Source organism: Chroicocephalus ridibundus, chromosome 1 (genome assembly GCF_963924245.1).
Source record: "Chroicocephalus ridibundus chromosome 1, bChrRid1.1, whole genome shotgun sequence".
Taxonomy (NCBI): domain Eukaryota; kingdom Metazoa; phylum Chordata; class Aves; order Charadriiformes; family Laridae; genus Chroicocephalus; species Chroicocephalus ridibundus.
Window position 1 is genome coordinate 67,951,255 of NC_086284.1, and position 27,125 is coordinate 67,978,379.

Below are 27,125 nucleotides of genomic sequence, written 5' to 3' on the forward strand. Positions count from 1 at the left end.
CCTCCACTCAAGTAGGTGTGAGCGTGTGTAAGGCAGTACCTATGCCTGAAGACACACGAACCAGCCTCAAATTATTGTTAACCCAAGCAGAAAAAAAGCCTTTCCTCTCTCCTTAGTACTGCCCCTTGCCTTGAGGGAAGTGACCTGGCCACAGCCCTTCATCTCTGAGAAAGGAAAATTCAAGTGTACATGTGTACCTGTAACGCATCATCTCTGCATACATGCACCATCCCTGTTTTAACATTCAAAACTACTAAAAAGGGCTGCTTGCATCAACAAACAAGAGGTCTAGGCACAAGTTTTTAAAGCTGTGCAAAATTATCTCAGGACACTGTGAAAGCTAGAAACGGATGAAGAAAGGATCAGGCAAAAAGCACTGACAGACAGATCCATGAGTTGCTACTGAACGTAGTAGTGTCACGTAATTCCTGGTTCAGAAGTTCCCATACAGTGGACAGCTAGAGGCTGGAGCTGGGATCACTCCATCTGCCTTCTTTACCGTCCTTCTTCCCCAAATGTCTGCTACAGTCCTGCGTCAGACAAGATGACCAACTTCTACACCGTTCTACCTCTCTGACTTCCTGTTTTAATACCCATTCAGACAGTTTTTTTACATCTTGATTACTTCAGCATCAAAAGGAAATTGGGGAAACGCGACAGCCAAGGTTCCAAAGCAAATTAATGACATAAAAAATACCACCAAACCAATGAAACTTACAGATCTATAATGAGAAAAAAGCATCCAGAATTCGGGCTAGCATTCTAGCTTTCCATCGTCTTACACTAAGCAATTATCTGAAGGAACTTTGAGGATATTGTCAAATGGCAAAAACAAGGAGGACAGGATGCATTTCCAAAATCATAGACACGGAACGTTCTTTCTGGATTGAATGGGTAAAATGCCCTAAATACAAATGCAGTTTCATGCAGAATTAAGGCAGTGCAATACTACGAGGTATTTAGGCTACAGACTATAAGCTCAGCACGCCTTCAGCACGCTGCAGATATAGCGCACCATTTCCGAAACTAGACTTCTACGTGAACTGGTATTCTCAGCACTTAAAATAATGTACTTGCTTTGCAGCTCTCATCCCCTACATAATAGGGAACCTGTATTTGTGCAGACCTTCCATTCAATCAAGGAGAGAGAAACACAAGTGCAAATTAAAAAAAAAATATTGGAAAAGCATGGCCATAAATACTGTGTAAAGTGGTGAAAGCACTGTAGCCAAAGGATGTTTTCACCTTTTTCATGAGTAGCCGGCAAGATGATGGTTCAAATGCATTTACAGCCCTTATTCACTTAACCCTGACCCCTCTCTGCACTTTAAACACATCTTTGACTAGGCAAGCAGTGTGCAGGGTACAAAAATCACATTATTAGATGACATATTCTTGCAGATGTTAATGGAATTTTATTATTAGAACACCTTTCATGGAGGTACTCATGCTAAAAGTCCATGCTGTGAAGAGTTAATATAAAAACTAATCCAAGGTTAATTTGGAGGGGGAAAAAAAAGAAAAACACCAAAAGACAATCCTACAAACCAAGCTTCGAAGTTACATATAATAAAGTCATATTTGAGAACAAGAATAACAGAAAAGATATTATACAAAATGTGAAAAAGTACAAAGAAGGATGTTCTTAGAAAACTAAGTAAAGAACTTGTCAGAAAACCAAATGTTTAGACAATTCTTCCCTTAGCAAAAGCTGAATATACTAGCAGGACATCATTATACTTTTAAAAACCTTACCTTCTTTGCTAAATATTTACACATAAAGACTCCTTGTTTTAGATGTTTATTCTTTGCTGTCTTTCATCACAACAGTGCTAACTTAATTGCAAAGAGTATGCCACCAAAGAATAAACCCAAATGGTATATAAGCTCTAATTCATTAAAACTGAAATCTCTTCTAAAGAGAAAGAAATAATCTAAAGGAATTCTAATAGTCTAGCTTTGTTTTAAAGTTCAACAGCTGGCAACCCCACTTTTAAGTAATCTTCAAAAAGAATTTTGCTAACCTTCCACACTCAATTTTCTTCCGACATACTACACTGGTAGAGTGCATTTACAGAAAGGCTTCTGTCCCGCCTGTTTTTACTGCTCATTCTTTTATTTACAACTAATGGCTTATTTATTAATTTTTAATCACAGAATTAATTCAGTATTATTATGGAATCGTATGATGAAGTATATCTGATGAGAAGTCACAAGCATTAAGTTCTTACTGCAGCACGCAAGAATATCCCTTCTCCCACCCTGTCCCTCCCAACAAAAGTCAGCTGAAAGCAGGTTGATCGTAACTAGTTTCATTCAGAAATCCAGCACATTAACAACCATCCAGCAAACCTATCAAATTAAGAAAAGAAAACCACACATGTGCATTTTCATACATCTTTTGTAAAATGCAAGCATCCATTAAACACCTACATTTTAGGGCAAATGGGACTTTTCTATCCCTTTCCACCCCACTATCCAAAATGTCAGTTTACAGTCTAAACCACATGTTGTACAAAGCTCAGTTCAAAGGGAAGAAGTTGACTAACACAGATACTCTACCATCTTTTGAAGACTCTGCAGACTTTGCTACAGCAATCATCTTTGTGGATGGAGTTTGATCGTGACAAACTTGATGCAAGAAGTTTATGGATTTTCCTATTAGGAGGACCTGAACACAAAAGGATTATTCTTAATGTTTTGTAAGTGATTTGCATATAAGAAAAAAAAGCAAAAACAAACAAAGCCACACACAAACACCAGGACAGGATATTTTGTCATCTTTCTGTGCTCTTACTTTCACAATCCCAACCACAGCAATCCAGAAATTCAATACAAACATAGAAAGGTTTTAAACATAACCTTCTTTTTCTCTCATGACATCTCCCTAAACAAAGTTTATCAGTTAGAGAATGGAAAGGAGAAACAGTCTTATAGTCTTCCTCAGCAAGCAATTTTATTAATATAGCTATTCTTAAGATGATTTATTGTTAAATTTGGTCTCTATTTTATTAGTGGAAATCTAAACAGCAGTATAGGGCCAACAAATCATCAGAAGTTTAACTTTTGAATTCATACCTTTTTTGATTGCTCCATTGTAATAAAAGAAGGGATCATTGATTTCCTCAAAGTGTATTTGTCATGCCACAACCGATCAGTTTTAACTGTAGGGTCTGAAGCTACAAAAAACTGCAGATTGAAATAAATATTAAAACCAAGAGATGAATGTAAACTTTCTCCCACTGTGCTTCATTTCTGTATTCAGAAAACTGTAAAAGTATTTCTGAGTTGTTATTTTAACTAAAAAAGGAAAAAAAAATGTTCATAGATAACACGCAGAGTTATCCTGGCAATTGATATGTAAATTGTATGTTGACCAATATGAACTCTGAAGAAAAAAGTTAAAGAACAGCTCACATAATTTAATCTGCTCTGTATGTTAGGAAACCTTGACTACCTCAGGGTAAAGTGTACTATCTGTAAAATATCCACTATGAAATACAGATACAAATAGCATTTTCCAGCAATTAATTATACAGTTAGGAGATAAAGCTCAGAATATAAGTAAAATATGCTTTTATTTTACTGGTTCTATTTTTACTCAAGCCCCTTTGGATTTCCTCCTATTTTAACAGATGCAGAATTGCAGGAAGAAAAAACAACCAAAAAAACCACCAAACCCAAGAAATCCTGCAATTGAACTGGCGATCAAATGCTAAGGTCTCTCAACTCCACGCAAGAGAATACTTGCATTTGTAAGAAACTAAAACTTCAGGATTAGTTCTGTTAAAATGACTTGTGGATGGATTCTGTCCTCATCCTGTCAAACAAGATAACCATTTTTTGGACAAGAACTTTCTTCACTGCCTCCAATATCATTTTCACCAAGAATGGTCAGCTGTCTTTTGTTCAAAACCTGTGTCTATGGTATGAAAATTGTAGCTTTCAGTATACCACATCCAACAGCGATTTTCAGTATTAAGAATGCTCTTACAGCCCACATGTACATTTTTAAACAAAGAGTTGAAAGCTAATGAATGATTTAAAAATGAAAAAAGACAACACCTCGCATGTCTGAGGTATAGCTGGAAAAAAATGTAAAGTCTGTTTTACACTTCCAGCCATAAAGGTTCATAGACATTTCACCCAAGTCTCCTAATGCTGACCTTAAAGATCAGCTGTGGGTGATATTTGTACTCACTTTAATTTTGACTCAGGTAAACAGTTACAGAAATCAGCACATTTCACACTCGAGTGAAGTTACTCAGACATGTCTCAGAAGTGCTCAATTCATCTTAAAAAATGATTCTTTGGCTTCTGGGAACCAGAAAAAAAGTCACTTTAACAAGACTGTACCGATTGGAGACAGGAAAAAGAGTTGGGAGGACTTAAAAAGGCGTAAAAACATTTCTAAGAAGAAAAGGGAGTTACTAGAACTTGCTGTTACAGAAGTCAGAACCAATAACTCTGTAGAGTTTCTAGAGGAACACTGGAACCATAAACCTCTTCTACCCACTGTGACAAACTGAAGTTATTTATGAAGCTGAGGATAACAGTAGATAGTCTGTAAAGTAGAATATTCTGAACTTTATTCCAAATACAAGCCTTGCAAATAACTCTGCATACATTACTATGGTTACACTAAGCAAGAAAAGACAGAGATGATTTTGTCTCTCTTCAGAAGCAAGAATCTATCGTTAGTCCACTATTCTGCCTCTACTAAACAGACCCAGGATATGATTCATTGAAGACAATATACTGCATCATTGCAACCTCCAGACATCACACTGACTGAATCCATGAAGAGAGTCACATTTCATGTTGGTATTGTATACATTACTCACTCATATGTTATATGTTTCCATCACAGTCTACTTTTCAAATTCTTCTCCAATCTTCCCACAGATTATACTCCCACAAAGCAAACAAACAGAGATAAAATATTTATTGTATGAGATACATTACCTCATGGTATGTATCCTCCAGCTCTCCATCATAAATCCAGCGATAAAGGAAATTCAGTACAGGATGGGATACTAGGCCAAGAATGTGCTGAACCAGAGATCTCATGTAGGGATCTCCTGTTTTAGTATAGGCATGAACTGCTGAGGCTAGTTCACCCCCTTTTCTCCCTGTAAGATCATAAGGGAGGGGAACAGAAATGTATGAAGGAAAAGTATATACACCACACTTAAATTCAGCAGCCATCGATTTTAATTAGTCATATTCTAAAATGTAGCAAAAGCACATTTTTTTTAACGTTGACAGGGGATTCCTAGGTTTTAAGACATGAATCATTAATCTCACCGAAGTACTAAACGCAGTTCTCTGACATTCTATTCTGTCTACTTTAAGGTAGCTTGGAGGAATGCAAATTTCAAGATATCAGTTCACACACAAAAGTTTGACTTTATGCTTCTTTTCTTCCCCACCGCCCGCACCAGAATAGCATTAAAGGAGTCTCAGTATGTTTTCCTTCTCTCCTGTACTTGACTCTCTCTCTCAGATGCTCTGTGTGCATACATACACATTTGTTTTTCAAAATAGTTACCAATTCCAATAATCAACATAAAACAGATGTTGCATGTTTTTCTTGTTCAAGATACTCTTTCCAAAGGGCCACAATCTCCATTACTTTTCAAAGACAGCAAAGCTGAAGCATGCCTCAAGGAGGAGCATAGCCTACAGGCTGGTTACTGGCCAAAGTTTTGGCTAACTCCGACACCACTCCTCAGCCCTTTCTTGGGGATTCTCAACACAGCCACACACTATTTGCAGATTTGTAAAGTTTCAGTGCTTCACATGAATCTGCAGACAAGTTGCAAATCACTCCTATATGCCATCATATAGAGAGGAATAGGGCAATACTCATACACAGTGAAGAGAACTGACTCAAAAATTTCACACTGTATCAGTGGGAGTTTTCCAGTGTAGCATTATTGGAAAGATGACTAAAATTGAATAACTGGAAACTGCAAAAAGTGTGTGCCTAAAATTTGAAGGATTTCTCAAGTACATTCAGGTTTAAAAAAAAAAAATCCAGAAAGTGTAAGTATATCAAAAAAGTCCTATAATTCATCACATTTTTGCTTAAACTAACAGGGAGAGAATTGTGTGGATTAGCTGCTCAAAAATTTCTAAAACGTAACAGTAATATTACTGAGATCCACTTTTGGCATGCACAACCACTCAAAGCTACACAACTTCTCCAGAAATGTTAAACGAATGTTAAACAGACCTTGACAGTGATCAACAAGTGCTGCAAGGGTCTTTAATCTTATTTTAGGATCATACGTCCAGACTAGAAGACGGCGAAGTGTTAAACTGCTCTCAAGTCCCAAATTCACTCCCTGATCATCTTCCAATTGCAACTGATCAAATTAGAAACAGAAAGACATATCAAAGAATAAAAATGGCAAAACAGAGGCAGAACTGCTGCTTCATAGTTTTTGCTCTGAAGCTAGCTTTTTATTAATACACTTGAAATAGCAAGTATTATATGTTCTTGCATTAAATCATTGGGCCAAAACCCTGGAGCCCCACAAGTGGAAATACAGAAACAAGTGCTGGTGAAAGGACAAACAGAAGTGTAACACGTCAGACAGAGCACAAATGACAAGAAAGTTAAAGAAAGCAAGGTGACAGAGAGATAGTCACAAAAGGAGAGAAGGGCAAAGGAAAAAAGAGCAGAGAACCTGAAAGACAGCAAATACTCGCCAGAGAAATGGTCAGAAAAGAGTAAAGAAAAACATCTAAAGGAAAGGAGGGGTGTAGGAAGTAAAATTTCTATTACTGCACAGCCAGCTTACTTTAGTTCAACATGGGACAAATTCTGTTCAATACCTTCCTCCAGAAGCCATCAGAACTTAAGTTAGGTATATAGCAAGATTAAGGAATTGCTACCATTGAATAAACCATCAAAAGCTATGATAAGAAAAATCTGTCACAATGTGACTACCATGAATCTTCCAATATGACAGGAAATGAAAGCCAAATATTTGTATCTGAGATGCACATCTCATACAAGTACAGATGGGCAAGAACACAAGAACACAACCTAAGAATACAGAAGCAAGTTCCTAGAGCAGTCCAAGCAGACAAACTCTTACAAAAGATGCTCTATTTCTTCCTGTATGCCACCACTCCATGCTTCCAGGTCTAGCACATTTTTTTGCCAAATACAATGTATCAATTAAACTTAAGACTAGTGTCATCCACATTAGCTCAACCTTAAAGACAGTAAAATTCATAAGCTTCTTGACGCTCCTGCATATCCATGTTTTGGGGGGGGTTGTTTCTTTGTTTTTTTAAGCTCATCTTGGAAAAAGATGGAAATTGGCAATGACAAGAAAGATATATAAGGAAGAACTGCCATTTGTCTTTAAGGAAGAGATTATAAACTTACATCTTCATCATGAAAGTTTTAAAGAGGTTGACAATTTGAAAACAGTCCAGAAGGAAAAGACCTGAAAAGCTTACGGAATAGTACACAGTACACTCAGGAACACTCTTTCAGAGGCAGAAACATGTTTGGGGGAAGCTCTGAAGACATAATATGAAGTTATAGAGAGAAAGACGACACAGAACCCTTTGATGAGATTCTTGTTACATACTACTATGCCTGAACTGCTAACTGGAACTGCAGCTAACAACTCCTAACCTGGCAGCCTGTACGATCTCCTGAATACAAGAATGCAGAATGCACTCAATTCCAAGACATAATTTTCTACATGTTTTCATGCAACTGAAAGTTACAGTTTTGTAAAGAAAGTGTCTTTCAAAAAAGTAGACTTTTTCCATCGCTTTTTATTTTAAAATTGATGAGACACCAAGCTCACCTCTGGGATAATCTGGCACAAGTCTTCAGAATGCTAACTTCTTTAAGATTTCTGCTCCATCAGTTATGAACATAAGAAATGCCACCCTCTGTCAGAACCCTGGCTAGATGAACTACTACTCTATCTCCAATAATGACAAAAGGAAGTCCTATACAAGAAGACAAGCAAAGCTGATCCCTCTCTGCAGCCTGTCCCCCTTGGGCTCCTTGCAGCCCAGTTGCAGCATTCAGGATGTCAGAGGATGCTCAGCCCTTCTAATAGCAGTTTAAGACCTGCCTTCCATGAATTTGTATTACTCCTTTTTCAACCTGTTGAGACTGTCTCTTGCCTGGGACATTTCACTCTGCCTTACCCTTGTCAACAACATCAATTAAAACCAGTGTCAGCACTTGTCTTTGGTACACACTACTGACCCTTCTCCTTCCTGCAACGTGAAATTGTGCTTCCCAGCCTTCATGTCACAAGAGAGTCTCTCCTCCACTGTTGGGCCTCCTTCCTTTCTTTCACAGACTTTGGGGAGGAATCTTGCCAGGGACTTCTTGAAAATCCTCTGGGACGTCCTTCAGTCAGGTGCTGAGAGACATCCCCAGAAACTCCAGTCCACTAGTGCAGTAAAACTTTACATTACAGACACTGTATTGACTGTTCCCTACCAGAATGCATTTAATCAACGTGCTCAATACACTCATGAACTCTAACACCAGAGATTAATCTGGCAAGGAACATGAAGAGCAACAAGGAAAGCAGTAAAAGGAAGAGTGGGAAAAACGTGGATCCAAATACTGAGTAGTGCTGTGAAAGCGGTGACGGGAAAAGTGGAAAAGGCCGAGGTGCTCAGTGCCTTCTATGCCTTGTTTTTGGTAAGACTTGCCTTTGGGAATACCAGAAGTCACCTCAGATCAGACGGGAAGTCTGGAACAAGAGAGGTACTCCGAGTGGAGAAAGATCAAGTTAGGGAACATTAAAAAAATTGGATGTACCTAAGTCTATGAGACCTGATGGGATGCACCCAAAAGTGCTGAGGGAGCTGGCCAATGTCAGTGCAAGACCACTCTTGATTATCTTTGCAACATCATAGCAATTACAGGAGGTTCCTGACAACCGGGAAAAAGCAAATGTCACTCCTCTCTTCAAGACGGAGGATACGTAGAACTACACACCAGTAACACTCACCTCATTCCCTGGGATGCTGACAGAGCAACTAATCCTGGAAACCATTTCCAAACACACAGAGGACAAAAAACATTTCCCAGGAAGAAAAGCTCAGGAAAAGAAGGAGGAACATTTGTGGTGATGGAGTTTGTCTTCCCAAGCAAGTGTTAAGTCCTGATGCACTGCTTGCCAGGAAGTGACTGGACATCTGCCTGCTGATGGGAAGTCATGAATGAATTCCGTACTTTGCTTTGCTTGCACGCACAGCTTTTGCTTTCCCTATTAAACTGTCACTAACTTGATTGACTCGTCTTTTTGCCTTCCTTCTCTTTTCTCCCCATTCCCCAAGAGACAGGGAATGAGAGAGCGAGAGGCTGGGTGGGTGTTTGGCTGCTGGCCAGGGCCAACCACAAAGGCAAAAGCAGTTTGAAAATAAGTGATGCCAGAACTTTCCTTTCATTTTCCCCTTACATGCTTCCCCTCCCACCAGACTCATCTCTTCTTTTGAAAGGTTTAGCGGAGCAGGAAAGGTAGAGGAAGCTGCATTTCAAAGAAGTCATAAATATTTCCATAGTCAAGAAGTTTTATAAGAATTCAAAGCTCCAGCAAACTAAGAGAGCAAACCTATTTTGGACTGAGTAGGAAATAATTATAAAAGAGTAACTGGATAGTAGCCAGGAAAAACAAGCAAAATTTAGTATGTCAGACGTTCCAAAAGTCAGGAATGTTAAAGAACAGCAAGGTGAGTCAAAAGAAATAGATGCTCTGAAAATACTTTGAGAAGCCTATGACTTAAACTACAGATTTTTTTAAGTCAGAATTTTAAATGACATTTTAATTTAACTTTAGGCCAATTCTCAGAATAAATTTCAATCAATTACAAATAATGAACTCCTCAAAAGTCCCATATAAAAAAAAATAAGCAGGAGAAAAACATATCTAATTTTTATTTTAAAGATAGCATCTAGCAGACAAACTGCAAGATTATCAGCACTAAGTTGGTCTACACATCACAGAAAAACAATAAAACACTGAAAGACCTTATTCTTTCAATACAATGGAAGGGACAAGGAAAATACACTGTCCCACACAGAACAAAAAGTTGGAACTGTTGTTACTAGCTGCTGAACCACACATTGCTTGAAATACAGAAAGATTTTTTTTTTTCTCCCTCCAAAGATGTGTCATACTGTTTGGGATTTGAATGATAAAGATACCACACAACATAAAACTGAGAAAAAGGATGCAAAAAAGGGACAGAGGCTTAGAAATACACATTCTATTCCTTGCTTATGTAATACACCAAACAATGGTGAATTTCTAAAGGAAAAATATTAATTGGTACATATATCCAAGAGTAAGAAATGTACAAGTTACAGAGAATTGTGCCCACTGTCAATAAACTGCTGTACGTTCTTCCCTTTCTAACAGGGTACCTAGGCATATCTTTTAGGAGATATTCAGATAATGTAAAGCAAAATAAGAAAGTTAAATAAAAATCACTTAACTTACCTGAGAATGTAAAACAGACAGAAGCCTGTAGTATTCTTTAAGTTCCTGATGTAAGGCTGCACAAAAACTCTGTACAAGGAGAAAAAAAGAGAACAAAAGGGAAAAAAAATCAGGAAAAGCTTTCTGGTTTAATCTAGAATAACTTCTATCCTATCGCCACACCGTGAAGGTAGTTAAAAATTTCCTAAAAGGATCAAGCTACAAGTTTCCGCACAAAGGCAAACTCTTAGAAAACTGGCCAATGTATAAGTGCTTCCCTAAGAGATGCACAGACCTTTTCCAAGAATATATACACGTTGTCAAGTAACTTTGTTTCTTGCTGTCTCATTTCTATCAACAGATTAAACTATGAGAAGCTTAACTCTCAAAATAAATATATCATCTCAATAAAGACATTAATATAGGGATGTGCAAATCATAACGTGACCCAGAAGAAATTTTCTTTAATAATTATGTAAAATACAGTATGTAATAAAGTAATAGAGCTTCATTTTCAAGAAGGCCTCTAATAACCGAACACAGAAGTTAAGCAACCATCATTGTATTTACAGTATAGACTGGATGACATGAACAAGAAAACACAATGCTCATAAAAGATTACTCCCAGTAAGTGCTGCTGGATTAAGTACTCTACATTTTTGGCATTTTATCAATTGACAGTCATATATGATTCTTCACTTGACTTGGAAGAAATCAATAATACTTAAGTATATCCTAAGAAATCTGTAAAATGTGCAGAAGTTAAAAGGCCTGAACTAAAGCAAAAATTCTTCTTTGTAAAACAATTCTAAGCACAGCTACTTTGGGCTGTTTAAAATTAAATAAATAAAGGTATATTTTAAAAACAGTTCCTGAAAGAATACTTGTTCAGTAACAGATAGTTTTCCACGGTTTGAGGTTCTGGGGGTTTACTTTGTTTTTGTAATGTTGTTAACCTAACATACAGACTGGAAAAAAAAATAAATCGTGCAACACATTTTATAAAACAGGATTAAAAATATGGCTCAATAGTTTTGGACTGAGTTGAAAAATTTGAACTGTAGGCACTTTTAGGGTTTTTTTAAATTGTTTCGTTGGTTTTTTGAAAAGTATTCCCTGCACACAAACAAATTCTTCAGAACTGATCTCTTAATCAATTCTAAGCTAATGATTTTGCTATCTACTTCAACAGGCTTTTTTTTAATAGGAAATTCCCCAGGACTTTCCTCTCAACGCCTTTTAAAATCATCACAGTCAAAGCAATTTGGAAAAAATATGGAAAACTTCACAAAAAGAACCCAAGAGCTTAAAGTAAAATATTGATTCACTGGAGTACGTACAAGGGAGAAACCATTACTACAAGCACAAGGAGAAATTAAATCTTCTTTCTGCTAAGAGGCCTACCTGTTAAGAGGCTAAGAAGCCTAGAAGAAAAAAAAAAAATCATTAATCTTGCCATTGTATCCTTTATAAAGAAAGAGGGTTCCTTTCTTCAACTCAACATTATACGTTAGAAAGAAATTTGAAATTCATTTTATTCCAGAGGATACTGAAGGGAAAAAAAGAATCAAAAAACCTTGCATGTAATGCCACTTTTCATTTCTTCTCACTTGCTTCTTCAGTACATTTTCGAATCTATTAAAGTAGCACTTGCCAAGACAGTAGGCAGAGTAGAGCCTCCAAAAAAACATTCAAAGGCACTATACATCTACTCAAAAAGTTAGAACAGCAATCACTGACTTTAGTAGCCAAAAGGATTTAGGATCTAAATGATCATCAACTTTTCAGAGCAGCTTTAGAAGTTAAAATTTACAACCAGTGCCAATTCCTGCATCACAAACTACAGATCCTTTGTTTCCCAAACTGTTACAGAAAACTGGACATTATCCTAGAATTCTGATTTGGTCTACAGCAAAAGAGAATTCAGGAAGGAAACAGAATGCTTGTTTAAGAGAAAAAAAGTAAAGTGCCCACTACCTCAACTGGATCTAAATGGGCAAAATGTCAAACTATAAGGCAACTTATATTTCGCAGCTGATTTCTGAGACTTTTTCCTTTCTGAGAACAAAGTAGACCTTCAATACTAAGCAGCAAAGGTAGAAGAATATAATGTTAAAGTGTAGTATCTCTACTCCTAATGATTGTCAATACCTGACATTTTGCATGGTGAAAACAGTCACCAGAATCATAATAAAAAAGGTGACAGACAGTTTATCCTACCTGTAGTTTGAACAAGGGTTTATGCAAGCATTCTTTAAAAACATTAAGCGAAAGTTGCCTTAGAATGCAGCTTGTGCTAAATTCTTAATGCAGTGTGTAGCACCTGAAATTGTCAGCTATTAAAGCCATGAAGACCAATGGTATATACTCTTTTCGCCCAGATACTGACAGCAGGAGGAGAATATATGGTTTTATTTGTACGCTTACATCCTAGAAATACAGTAAGTGCTTGCCACAAGCAAAATTAACAGCATTAGAGCTATGCAGATTCAGCTAACTAACTGCACAGCCTTCTGCACAGGATCCAAAACCTGCATAGGGTAGCTGAGATATTGCACATTTAAATTCACTGAAGAATTAAAGTTCTCCCCTTGCAGTAAACTTGGAGATTAAAGCCAGAGAACAGTAAAAATAAGCATAAGCAGGAAACTACTAGATAAAGAATAGGACACTTCACCCAGATATAAGGGGGAGAGTCTGAAGAAAACGCATATACAGTAGCACTACCATATAAAACATGGAAATTAGCATTGGATTACTATAAAAGTAATTATTTATATGTAACTAAAAGGGTTACTTAGAATAAGAGACAGAAGGGAACAGAATAAAACATTAGAAAAGTAGGAAGCACTACAGTGTCTCTACTGACCTCTTAAGAAAAATAAGATTGAAGGGAGAAGCACTTCAATTTCTTGGCAGATTAGGTAGAATGTTATGGCTAGAGGCAAGGATAACATTTCTGTCGACTCAGAAGGGATAATATCCAGTTTTACAGAGGGAGCAAGTGAGAGGAAACGGGAATGCCTTAGCAGTAAATGTGGTTTTGGGTATTACAGCAGCTGTGAAGTTACTGTAGACTACAAATCATGATGATGAAACCTATAAAAACAAAAATTAATATTCTTTTCATGCTGTATTCAAAAGAAAGTGCAGAAGATAATGGGCTATTTGCATTTTATGTAAGTTAGTGCAGTATTAACACATGAACATCAACATCAGCTAACATGAGTGTCTCCTGTAGAGGTCACTAACAACCGAATTGGGATTAATTAGCTCAGGGATGTCACCATCCCATTTAAGCAATATTTTTATTTACTAACATGCATGAGTACTTAAAAAAAAAAATAATTAAAAAAAAAGGAGATTAAGAAAAGGAAGCTATACATGAGACTTTTGAGCAACAAATGATGGGGGCAACTCCTTCTTATGACCAAAAAGAGCAAATTCCTTTCCCTTGCCTTCAGACTATGACCCATACCAAAAGAGGCAGTCCATAAAAGGAGTAAATCAAAGGATGAATGATCCAAGCTCAAAAGTTTATGCACCATTCTAGTACTGCATTTTACTCAGTAGTTTCTAAGGGAAACAAGACCAAAACATTGTAGCAAAACCAATTTTTTAGCTGACCTACCTGTCCCACAAGTCCAAATGCACGATCCAAACTCCTCTGGTCTGTGTATTTTCTTATTTTATTATGTAGCCATCCCAATTCTGCAAGTCTACTTGTAGTATCTCTGAGAGATTTGGACAAGCTCACCTACAAAGTTAACAGAAACAATAACTTGCAATTAAGTCAAATCTACCATGCCAATACTTGTTTCTTCATGAAAGCCCCTCTTTCTCATAAAACAAGCCAGTTCAGGAAATAATCATTTTACGTTCTACAGCGGAGACAGTACCAAAAAAGCAGACAACCATGCACCTGTCATTAAATTTATACACGTAAGCACTGAAAAGGAAGCAGCAACAAACTCCTGGAAACTTTGTGACCTTCCCTTTTGGAAATCTTCATGTAAAAGTATTTATACATTTGGCATTTGACCTATACATTTTTACATTTGGCAATTATGTCAGTAACAAAAAAGTCTTCAAAAAAGAGGAAGCAATCTGAAATTTTATGACGTAGAATCACACTTCATCTTATCCTGATAATCAGGAAGACTGAAAACAACAGAGCTATGGGAGTCAGGGACTGAAACTAATGAAGAGACCTAAAGAAAATGGTTACTACTACAAGTGAAACAAACCTTTAACAGAAGACAATGCCAGACTAGGTATCAGGAAACAAAACTTACAGAATCCAAATTCCAAGTTTAAATCCAATCCACCAGTAACAGCTTTTATAAGCTATTTAATCACATGTCCCTCTGAGCTCTTCTAGTCCGTTTCTACCTTTTTTTGTGCCAGGTATCTCACTTCACCCGTCAAGCCTGCCTTAGTCCCAACACCCTACTTAACTACTACTACAATTTTAATCTGAATCAGCATTTTTCTTCCTTTAAATTACCAACACATTCATCTTGTTCCTCTTGTTCTTACTTGAGATTTGCTTCTACAACATGTTGTCACATTACCCAAGACAACCACCATCAAGTTTTCAAAATTTTATTGGGCAAAGACAAAACAATCCGACTGATAAAACAAACAATCTGACTGATACATTAGGCCAAGCGGCAGAGATTGACTCTTGCCCACAGCAACTGGTCCTATTCCATCTCTACAGACAATTTTAACTTGGAGAGCCAGCTGGAACCTTCCAAACCAGAGCAAGGAAGTGCATTAACAAGCTAAACAGATTGCCAAAGAACGAGAAATCAAGCTCATTCATTCAGCCTTCTAGTTAGCAGTCCAGGCATTCTCCAAGATAAAAATCAGCTACAGAGTGTGTCAGCCACAGCAGTGTGGGCTTGAACCAGCCCCACCAATTGGTTGTAAGACCAGAGTTCAGTCCCTGGCCCTCCTGTTTAGATACACGGGCACAGCTTTAACTTCTTGAACAACTTCTATAGGATAAATTCTAGCCCAAAGAAGCACAATTGGACACAGAAACTCTGCCCGCAACTAAAGAGATGACATAAGAACTATTTAGAATTCTGCAACTACAGAGTGCTTGGCAAGCATTAAGTACAATACACATCCGCTGGAATCAAATGAGGAACAAGCAAAATTGGCTTAGTGTTATTACACCTGTATCTCCTAGATCAAATCAGAAGCCGCTAGCTTATACAGTGCTGAATGTCACCAACAGGCCTAATATTAATGTTGACATTAGAACACATTCTGGCAGGAGTAAGAGCTTGGAAAGTGTGTTTCTTTCTGGAAAAAGCAGACTGTGTACAATGACATCTTCTTTGTGCAGCTGAGGGAAAACTACATATTTTGGCTACTTTTCTGCCTAATATGCAGTCAACACAGCTAGAGGAGGTATGACCTTGGTCCTCCTTGTTCCTCAGAAAAAGCTGCAGCTCTAGGCAGTCAAATAACTTCATCTTCACTGGGTCCAGTATCTCAGGACAAGTGGCAATAAGGAAAAAGGACGGAAGACAACTGACTTCACAAGAATAACTGAAGACATAAAGTTCTCAGGAAAAAGCATACTATCCACAAGCCATGTGAATAATCAAACTCACTGTATTAACAGAATTAGGAGTACAAACTAAAACAGGTTTTCACCTACTTGATATGAAAACTACACAGCAAACTACTGAAACTCATAGTGCAATTTTGCAATCACTGATTAAGTTTCCTCCACATACACCTCGAAAAATATATTATGCTACCTTTCCTTTGCCATATGTAATCTAACCTATATATATGGAACATAATTAGCTCAGTGCAGGTGTTGAGGAATTACAAACTCTGCAGCATCTACAGGGGCAGAAGATGACATCCTTAAAAATTTTAAGAGGTAACTGATTTAACAAGATTTAAGTTTTCTATTTTCCCCTCCACAACGCATCCCTAAAGTCATCGTAAAATTACAGGGAAGTGTAAATGAAATACAAGTCACCATACTGTACCTTTCCCTCCACTTTATAGCAATTTTCAGAATTGCACATTTTGATGTTTTTGCCATCTATTCCCTGGAAGACATACAAAACATCTCTTACAAGGTTTGCTTCAGTTATTTCAACAGAGCCTAGAAAGAAGAAGAAAAAAAAAAGACAACCAGTGTTTAGATTTGTTGGGACAATTAGTTTTGGTTACAACTTCAAAAAGCTATTTAGAAGCCTAGCCAAAAAAAAGAAAACAGAAAGCCTGTGTTTATAACCTATAAAGAAATGTTTTAAGTCCTCTTAACAACCTGAAAGCCAAGAATTCATTTTACCGGCCTCTACTGATACCTGGGATACTCTCAGATCAGGTCTGCTTGTATGATACAGGGCATGTTCTATTTTATCCAACACTTCAGCCAGTTCTTAAACTTGTTATCTTTTCTGATTCAATCACCAGTGTAAGTTCTGAAACAAGCATCATCATAACTTTACCTTTCTTTGAACAAACAGCTGAAGTTGTTAAATGGGACTTACAGAACAATCTCTTCAACATTCAGCTAGGAAAACAAGAGTTAATCCTGCAGGAAGAGCTGCTTGTTTAAAATTGGTTTTCAATCACATATGCTACTGCTCAATGAAAAGATCGATCAAAACCAGACTGACAGCTGCGGAACAGCTATAGAGCTGGCAAACAGAAAAGCGTAAATTACATTTCTGAAGACAGATATACTTTTTATTTAGTAAAGCTTTTGCTATTGCAGCATACAGTTTGGTTCTGGCTCATATCTCTAGTTAGAGGTTAGATTATGTTTGAGATTTAGGATATTCACTGATTTAAAGGAAACAGAAGACTGAAAAACGTGCTGTGGGGGTCACTGAAACTACTCCCACCTTTTAAGAGTGAAAGAGCACCATCTGCTTTTGTAACTTATCAAGAATGAAACAATTTCAACGACGACTATCCAGAAACTGAGATGCTACAACTTGCTTCTCCCAAATTTGACAGCACTCTCTTAACTGCTTTCCTCCCCAACAATTCACTTTCCCAGAATAAATACAAGAAAAAAATTCTCTTCTTATTTTGACAAAAGTAGCCATCACCTCAAGATGCTGTTTAAAACTCAGACTCCCCTTATAATACCAAGACGTGCATGAGAGTAGCTGGCCCCTTTTAGGGGCTCTTAGTGAAATGGCAAAAGACTCAAGTGCACGTTTCTTTAATTGGTAAATAATACAACAGGTTTTAATATCAACCATACAATGCTCCTGATTATACTGTCTGTGTAGGTGCAGCAATAAGAAAGCTCCAATTAACAGCAACCAACTTTAGAAGAAAAACCCCCACTTTTAATTAGTTAAAAGAATTTCATATTCATAGAAATGTATCTTCTTGACAATAGCCTTTTATATTCTGAATGCACTCCTACTTCTATTTCTACATCAACAAGTGACTACATTTAAGATAACTGTCAGTCCTTATACCCAGCCACATAAGAATCAGGATCACAGCTGCTGGCTGACTGAATGAAACAAATTTATACTGTTCTTTATGGCAATTAGTACAACAAAAATAAGAGGCAGTGCTAGATTTTATATAATTTTATATATTTTTCTGTATTTATATATACTATATATATCATATATAAAAATAATAGATATTTATATGTATTCTATATATATACACACATACACATACACAGTCCTCTTGCACATCAGCAGTATTGTTAATTAGGTTCTAAATGCCAAATGCTGCCCTCAGATATACCAGTACAACTCTGGTCTGTAAACTGTTGCTTCGTGCACTGTTACTCAAAGATGCAGGGGCTGGCAGATAGACTTTATTTTAGCTTCTGGGTATCCACGCTTCTTTATATAGGAGTTATTTAAAAAAAAATTCTCTTAACTTTCTTTGCCAGAGAGTAACAGGACTGTAGGATGACATCATCTGCCGTTAGCTCTCTTATTTAGAAAAGTCTGCCACTTTTACAGTAAAAGTAGAGTGGGCTGAAACTTGCACAGTTGCCGCAGAGATCATATGTTTAACAATTTCTCCTTAGTTACACTTGTGTAAATTCAGATCCTCCAGGCAGCAGTTTCAAGTCTACAGCCATTTAATGAAGGAAATAAAGCAGTAATATTTATATCTTTTTTATTTTATTGACAGTATTTTATGTCAATTGCTCTAAATACAACCACCGTAAACAGTGCGCTAACTTTAAGAAAAAATAGTTTTAAGAGCTCTGTATTCCAGTGCACATTTCCAAGCTTTAAAAGACAGAATCACAAGCGGGTGTCTATATCAACAAGTTCTATTCATTGAGCTCACTTTCTGACTTCCTAAAAGCAGCAGCATCTTCTGATCAACGAAAAAGTGATCATTACTCACAAACCACAATCACTTGATTTTGACAAACACTGCAATGAAGTCAGTCTTTTAAGAGGACCAGAACACATTACCAAACCAATCACTGCAAAAAGAAATTAACAACCAGCCAAAGAGATTGTGGCCAAATATATTACTCTTGCATATTTGCCTCTATCCTTCTATCGAATACATTCTAGCAAAATGCTCCTCTAAAAATTCAACATACTATAAAACCATTTCAAAATCATTAAAAAAAAAGGAGCATACAAATGACAATTGTAAAAAGTTATCTTTAACAAAAGCATCTTTGCTCACCACTTGTATCTCCTTCTCGCCTTGACCTTGGTACACCACGGGAGACAGCATTTGAAAAGCCTTTTGAGGTAGCGCTTTGTAAAGAAGGCTGGCTTGCAGTCAGAGTCCACGCGAGACGGGACCCTAATTGCTGACGGAGGCAATCTCCAACGCCTGGAGCTTGATAGGATTGTCTAAAAAGACAAAAGGACGAAACACCTTTAAAAACTTCGATTCTATACACATCACCTGGTTTGGGGTATGCAAATTTTGAAAAATGCCCCAAGCTTGAGTTTGGTTTTTGTGGATGTTTCATTTGTGGGTTTTGTTTATGAAGGGACCTTAAAAAAGGGTGCAGAACATACAAGCAACTTATTGTTTCCCATAAGGCTACACTTTCAAAAAAAACCCAGCTGTAGAAAAGAAAGGAGATACAATTTTGACAGATACAATTTCATACCAAAGACTGACTTTGTTCCCACTGAAATGTGTAGATATGCTGAAATGGATTAAAAGTGAAGTCAACTATAATAATAATAATAAACAACAGTCATAATAAGCAACAAATATTTAAGTTTTGTTATTACTTGAAACTGTAGTTACATGCCAAACAACTAAAGGAAAACAGAGAAAGAGGAGAAAGTTCATTTTCCTGCCAGTCTACTGTTTAGGATAGTTTGTATGAAGTGCCTGAAGATGTGATCAAGGAGGGACATCTAGACAAGTTCCAATTTCACTCCTTCTCAAATTTGTCAATTCTTCTCACAAAAATAGCCTTAAATGTGAAAAACGTTAAGACTAGAAGTTAACTTTCTGATTATTTCCTTATCATGACAGTGAAAAATAAAGCAAAGAAAAATTTGCAAGGGATTTTTGCTTCTGACCATTCCTCCTTCCTCCCCCAGCTGAACATAAACATTTGGAAACAGACACATATTTTTTAAAAAATAAATTAATTCCACAAAGCTGTGAAAGCACAGTTGCAGGGAGAGATGGAACTCTCCATGGAAAAAAAAGTTGAGGAACGCCTCTCCTCTCTCAACCACCACATCATAACTCATGGGATGGTCACACATCGTACTTACATGACCGTAGCTAATGAACAAGAACACAGCCTGCAAGACAGAGCAACCCTCTTATGCTTAGCATTTGTAACACCTCAACTAGAATAAAACACTGAATTTAGGCTGTTGCCCTTCAAGAAGAATGTACCCTAGAAACAAAGGGAAACATGTACAAAGAGAAGTTCAGGAGGAACGAAGCACACAAAAAGATCTAATTTGGGTTGCCCAGCTCATAGTCTGCAGGACTAAAGAGCAGTGGAATTGCTATAAAATGGAACAGTCTGAACAGGTCAGACCAAGAATATTTCAGGAACAGGGTGATATTTTTAAGCAAGCAGATATATGAAATAACCTCACTGACATACCTTTCTATACTGTATCAGGATTATATAATGGTTGAGGTTCGAAGGCACCTCCGGAGATCACCTTCTCCAACCCTCCTGCTTAAAGCAGGCTTAACTAGAGAAGGTTCCCCAGTGCATTGTCCAGTCATGTTTTGACTATTTTCAAGCATAGCCTCTCTGGGCAACCCCTTTCAGTGTTTCACAACATCCCCCCTGCCCCCAAACACACATCCCGCTGTTTTCCCTAAATGAGGATACTTCACCCAGTATGCAAAAACCAATCAACACACTGAGTTATTTGTCTTCGGTTCTGCCGAATTAGGCGTCAGGCATTTAACAGCCAGCACAGTACACATTTCTGACAGTCCAATATTTATAGTGGTGAGAAAGCCAATCACATCCTGGGCTGCATCAAAAGAAGCGTGGCCAGCAGGTCGAGGGAGGTGATTCTGCCCCTCTACTCTGCTCTCATGAGACCCCACCTGGAGTATTGTGTCCAGCTCTGGAGTCCTCCGCACAGGAAGGACATGGACCTGTTGGAACGGGTCCAGAGGAGGGTCACAAAGATGCTCAGAGTGCTGGAGCACCTCTCCTGTGAAGACAGGCTGAGAGAGTTGGGGTTGTTCAGCCTGGAGAAGAGAAGGCTCCAGGGAAACCTTATAGCAGCCTGCCAGTACTTAAAGGGGGCCTACAGAAAAGATGGGGAGGGACTCTTCATCAGGGAGTGGAACGACAGGACGAGGGGTAACGGTTTTAAACTGAAAGAAGGGAGATTTAGATTAGATATTAGGACGAAATTCTTTCCTGTAAGGGTGATGAGACACTGGAACAGGTTGCCCAGAGAAGTTGTGGATGCCCCATCCCTGGAAGTGTTCGAGGCCAGGCTGAATGGGGCTTTGAGCAGCCTGGTCTAGTGGGAGGTGTTCCTGCTCATGGCAGGGGGTTGGAACTAGGTGATCTTTAAGGTCCTTTCCAAACCAACCATTCTATAAGATACAGCTGATCGGTGAGCTACAGTTCCTTTACCACCCCTCATCATACATACGCATTCAAGTCAATGTTTTAAACATTTTGTGAGATCCCCCTAATTAGAGTGGTCATTATTTACAAGTGGGCATGTGTTTTAGCATTATAATCTCCTAAGAGTCCTCTCGGACACACTCTTATCTAGACTCCGCTCCAAAGACTATACGTCTCGTCATCCTATACCTAGATCAGAGGCGAGGAAGGTGGTCCCTCTGTGGGTCTTGTTCGCCTTCAGTAAGCTCTCGGTATGGTAATCCTTCAACAATTCAATTTCTTTGATCTAAGTTTTGGTTAATTGTTTTTACATGTAGTCCAGGTGGATGTGCAAGGACACAATTAAGTTTAATTTAATCATTTCTGCATGTAGTCCAGGTGCAAAAGGCCCACTTAAGTTTTAATTTCAGGAGTTCAGCTGAAGTTCAATTACAATTTTATACAAAGTGCTTATGTAACTTTTTATCCATATTCTTTTGACATCACCACATAAGTTTTTTTTTTCCCTTACGTTTAACTGGTATTCCCAGCCTTAAAAGTTTTGCCAGTTACCTCTTTATCTTTCCCTGGGCACTACGAAGAAAAGTCTGGCTCAGTCTTCTCTACTCCCCTGGTCAGGTATAATCACACAGCTAAGATCCCCCGAGCCTTTCCTTCTCCAGGCTAAATAGTCCCAGCTCTCCCAGCCTCCCCTCATATATCAGATGCTCCAACCCCTTAACTAGTTTTGTCATTCCTTCTCCAGGCTCTCTTTAGTCTGTCTGTGTCTTTTTTTGTACCATAACTGGACCTAGCACTTCAGATGTGTTCTCACCAGTAGTGAGCAGAGATGAAGGTTTACCTCCTTCAGCCTCCTGGTGATGTTCTACCTAATGCAGCCCAGGAGGCTGTTGGCCGCCTCTGCCACACTTTGCACACTCACGTTCAACTTGGTGCCTACCAGGAACTCCAGGACCCTTTCTGCAGAGCTGCTTTGCAACCAGTCAGTCCCCGGTATGTACTGGTGCCTGGGGTTATTCCTCCCCAGGTCCAGGACTTTGTTGAACTTCAGACTCCTGTCAGCACATTTCTGGAGCCTACTGAGGTCCTTCTAAAAAGCAGCTAAAGCACCTGCTTTATCAACCACTCCTCCCTGTTTTGTATCATCTGCAAAATTGCTCTGTCTCATAAAGTGAGATGAAGGTGTACAGGATCCAGCTCCCAGGCTACACCATTAGTGATCGGGCTCTCAGTGGACTTTGTATCACTCATCATAATCCTTTGGGCCTAGCAGGTGAGTCAGTTTTCAGTCCACCTTACTGTCACCTTATCTAGTCCATATTTTATTAAGTTTGTCAATAAGGACATTACAAGCAGACAGTGTCAAAAATCTTACTAAAGTTGTAACAAACAACATTAACTGCTCTCCCCTTGTCCACCAAGTCAGTGATCTCATCATAGAAGGTTGTAAGATACGTCTTCCCTTTTTTAAGTCTGTGCTGACTACTTGTAGTCCCCTTCTTGTCCTTCATCTGTCTGGAAATGATTTCCATGATTAGGTGCTCCTCCAACACCTTCCCAGGTGTTGAGGTGAGGCTAACCAGCCTGTAGTTCCTGGCTCCTTCTTCCTGAACAAAGTAGCAACATTCGATTTCTTCCAGTCCTCAGGAACGTCGCGCAGTTGCCCTGTTTCAAACATTATGAAGAATAGCCTCACAATGACAGTGGTCAGCTCCCTCACGTCCCATGGGCCCTGATCATTCTCTGCCAAGGGTAAATGGGGAGCAATGAAGATTTTCCCAAGGGTCTCGGGGTTCTGAGCTGGTCTTAGCAGCACAGACCAAGACAAAGAAAGCACCGAGTACCTCAGCATTTTCCGCGTCATCTATCACCACAGCCCCTGCCCCTTGAGCAGCAGACCCATGTTTTCCCTAGCCTTCCTTTACTGCTTAGGTACTTGTAGAATTCTTTCTTGTTGCCCTTCATGTCCCTTGATAGATTTAACTCTAGGTGAGTTTGGGCTTTCCCTGCACCGTGGATGTCCCTCTGCACCTTCTCCTACTTCCATCTTTTGTATGCTTTCTTATGTCTGAGTTTTGTCAGGAGAATGTTCATCCATGCAGGCCTCCTGCCACTTTTCCTTGAATTTCTGCTTGTCAGGGTGGACTGCTCTTGATCTTGAAGGAGGTGACCCTTCAGTATCAACCAGCTCTTAGATCAGGCAGTTGTACTAAATGATCATTGTAGGTCCCTTCAAACTGAACTATTCTATTATCTCCTCAAGTCCTCCTTTCTCCAGGGAAGTCTCTCGTGGGATTCCTCCAAGCAGATACCACAAGAAGCCCAAGTCTCCTCTCCTGAGGACCAGAGATGGGATCCTGCTTTTTGCCCTGCTTCCTTCTTTCAGAATCCTGAACTGCACCATCTCATGATCCATGCAGCCAAGGCTGCCCCCAACCTTTGACTTCCCAATCAGTTCTTCCTTGTCTGTAAAAAAAAGTCAAGTCCAGCAAAACACCTCTCCTCATCATGTCCTCAATCACCTGTGTCAGAAAATTATCATCAGTGCACTTCAGAAACCTTCTGGATTGCTTGTACCCTGCAGCACTCCCCCTCCAGCAAATATAGTGTGATTAAAGGCCAGGGTGGATGGGGCTTTGAGCAACCAGTTCTAGTGGGAGTGTCTCTGCCCATGGCAGGGCCAAGGGTTGGAACAAGATGATCTTTAAGGTCCCTTCCAACCTAAACCATTCTATGATTCTAACGCCCCCCATGAGCGCCAGGGCCTGCAAACGTAAGGCTTCTTCCAGTTATCTCAAGACCTCATCTACTTCTTCCTGATAACACAGTGTACAGCAGATGCCCACTACAGCATCACCCATGTTGGTCTGCCCTTTAATCCTAACCCATAAAGTCTTAGCTAGCACCTCACCTGTCCCTAGGCAAAGCTCCATACATTCTTGCTGCTCTCTCATGTAAACAGCAATTTCCTCTCCTTGCCTGTCCTTTCCACAGAGCCTGGATCCACCCTCTGCAGCACTGTAGTGGTACGAACTATCCCACCATGTTTTTGCGATCCCAATGAGATCATAGCCCTGGTACTGCACACAGACCTCTTAAGTTCTCCTGTCTGTTACCCATGCTGCGTGTGTTAGCGTGTAGGCACTCCAGCAAATGTGGTGTCCCAGAAAAGGTATGAGAACTTCCCTTATAAGGCCGTCCTCTCCCCATTCCTCATTTGTGTGCACACACTTGGGTGGACACCCTTCTGCCCTGCTCTGTTGGTTTCAAGGTCTCTCTTGAGTACCTCACCCTGTACCTTTTGCTTACTAGCTGGTCTGCCATCTCCTCAGTCAATTGTGGGGCATAATCCTCCCCCAGTGTTCCTAGCTTAATGGTATCCTCTACTTGTGCATCCAAGATACACCGTACAAATCTAGTACCGACAAAGTCAAGTAAGTATTTATATTGTAAAGCCTTTTATAACAATAAAATCCATTTGTGTCAGCACTGGTTAGTAGTTCCATAATATGAATTGTATGCATCATGTCAAGTACACTGTATTAAAAAGAAAAATATCTCAAAATAAAGCTGTTCCAATTTTGTGTTTGTTCTGTGATTGTTGGAGGCGGGGAGAAGAATTAAGAGACAAGAATATGGTGTCTTTCTCTTTTCCGATTATGAGAAAGGAAAGAAATTAATAAAAATTTCCGTAAATTAGCCTTATATTAGGAATTTGGTCAAATCATAACCTAAGGAGCTCCTGTTAGGACAAAATAATAGGGCTTTGCTCATTTCTGCATTCCTTTAGATGATTTTTTTCTTTTATTATAGTCTCTTGAATTTTTCTGACATTAACCACAGTTTTTTGAAAAGCAATGTTCCCATTGCTTTCGGACAAAGGCTTTATTTCCAGGCTTCTCCATTCAAGGCTAAACAAATAAGCACATAAATAAGCACAGTCTTCACTATTATATGTTCTGTAACATTCTGTTTACTCTTCCATGCTCAACTTCTATGAAGCAACGTATTTCCAGGTATACACTACAGAATGACCATTGAACCACTCCCTCTCACAGACTGAAGACGTCCATTTTCCCTCCACAGAACACAGATTCTGTGCAGTGCATCTCTGTCTGGTTTTGAAGAGCTGCTGGGGTAATATAACACGATACCCAATGGCACAAGAAGAGCTCAGATTTTGAGCACGTAACTGTCTGTGTTGGCTTATTTAACAAAGTCAATACTCAGGTAATCATCTTACGGCTTCCAATGGCCAGCTTTTAATCATCAAAAGTCTGAAGTATTTGGTAAATGAATGTTTCAGTTTCAAATGTAGATTCATCTTGGTATGAACAGACAATTAAACCACTGTTGAACAGTAAGTGTTTTAGGATTTTTTTTCTAATAGGTAATTTACTTTTTTTAAATCAACTCTTGTATATTTCCCCCCCTCAAAAAAAAAAAACAACCCTGCCCACTCAAGATGCAAGACTGCTCTAATATAACCGTCAACCTGCTGTGAACACACTTAAAAGAAAGTCAGGCCATGCAAGAAAGGTCACCCATTTGACAATAGAGGATATTAAGTCTACTAATTTGATGCTGGCTGAGGAATGCTTCATAAAAGGAACCTGAGTGACTCTAAATCCACTGTGTTTACAGAAGAAAAATAAAAACTATTTGTATTTCAGAGAACTGAAAAATTTGTAAAAGGACTTGGCACTAGAATCCAAAAGAGAGGATCCAGTAAAATATCAGCTATTCAACAGATAGCCAAGATTAAGTTTAAGAATGGACACACCTGGCCAGCCATTTATGGTTTCATATGGTCATATGACAGCACTTGATATTCAGAACTGTTCAGCTAAGGAACACGGTTTCTATGCAACTATAGTGGGATTTCCAATGGTATACAAATGGGGAGGGTGTGGGAAAGAAAAAGAAGAAGAAAAAAAAAAAGCAGATCCTGTCTAATCTTCTCCAAACCTATTTTTAAGGTAAAAGTTTAATTTACCCTGGAAGGAGCGATTGCGGAGTTGGCGTTGGCCCATTCAGGGCATACAGGCTGATGCTGCTGATTCCACTGCTCCCCATGCTGCCAGAACTCTGGGCAGACTGAGCACTGCGGTCTTGGTAATTCAATGGAAGGCTTTGAGGCCGAGCATAGTAATAAGGGGTTGAGTGAGCATCCCGTGGCAACGCTTGAGCAAAAAGCGTGGCATAACTTGACACCTGAAAAGGAGAGAATAAAAAGAAAAGATTTGTGAGTTGCTTCAAGTCATGTCTTTACTTAACAGGAATGTAATATTCAAGAACGCAAGAAATAACTGAAGACCATGTTTATGCAAAGAAAGATCTGTTGTTACAACTATAATGACAAAAAAGCAAGTCCCTTACAGCGAGCAAAAGTACTTTTAGCAATGTAACTTAGCACATGAGCAGATATTACACCACCAAGCAGACAGCAAACAAAAACCCCACCCATCTAATAAAGTCACAACTTCGGCCTCAAATGTTAGACAACTCATAATTTCACATTTACTTAGAATTAAAAAGTTACACAAAAAAATTGCAGACAC

At 38.7% G+C, this 27,125-nt stretch overlaps 1 protein-coding gene across 1 annotated transcript in view; it reads right to left on the bottom strand.

Annotated features, from left to right (window-relative positions):
* Positions 1–27,125, bottom strand: part of TUBGCP3 (tubulin gamma complex component 3) — a 56,353-nt gene that overhangs the window by 11,576 nt on the left and 17,652 nt on the right. Inside the window, exons 5-13 of the mRNA XM_063337887.1 lie at positions 26,561–26,778; positions 19,158–19,330; positions 16,502–16,620; positions 14,113–14,238; positions 10,503–10,571; positions 6,239–6,371; positions 4,966–5,132; positions 3,079–3,189; positions 2,563–2,671 (exon numbers count right to left, since the gene is read on the bottom strand). Of these exons, the coding sequence (XP_063193957.1) occupies positions 2,563–2,671; positions 3,079–3,189; positions 4,966–5,132; positions 6,239–6,371; positions 10,503–10,571; positions 14,113–14,238; positions 16,502–16,620; positions 19,158–19,330; positions 26,561–26,778 (1,225 nt within the window). The remainder of the gene's footprint in view (positions 1–2,562; positions 2,672–3,078; positions 3,190–4,965; positions 5,133–6,238; positions 6,372–10,502; positions 10,572–14,112; positions 14,239–16,501; positions 16,621–19,157; positions 19,331–26,560; positions 26,779–27,125) is intronic.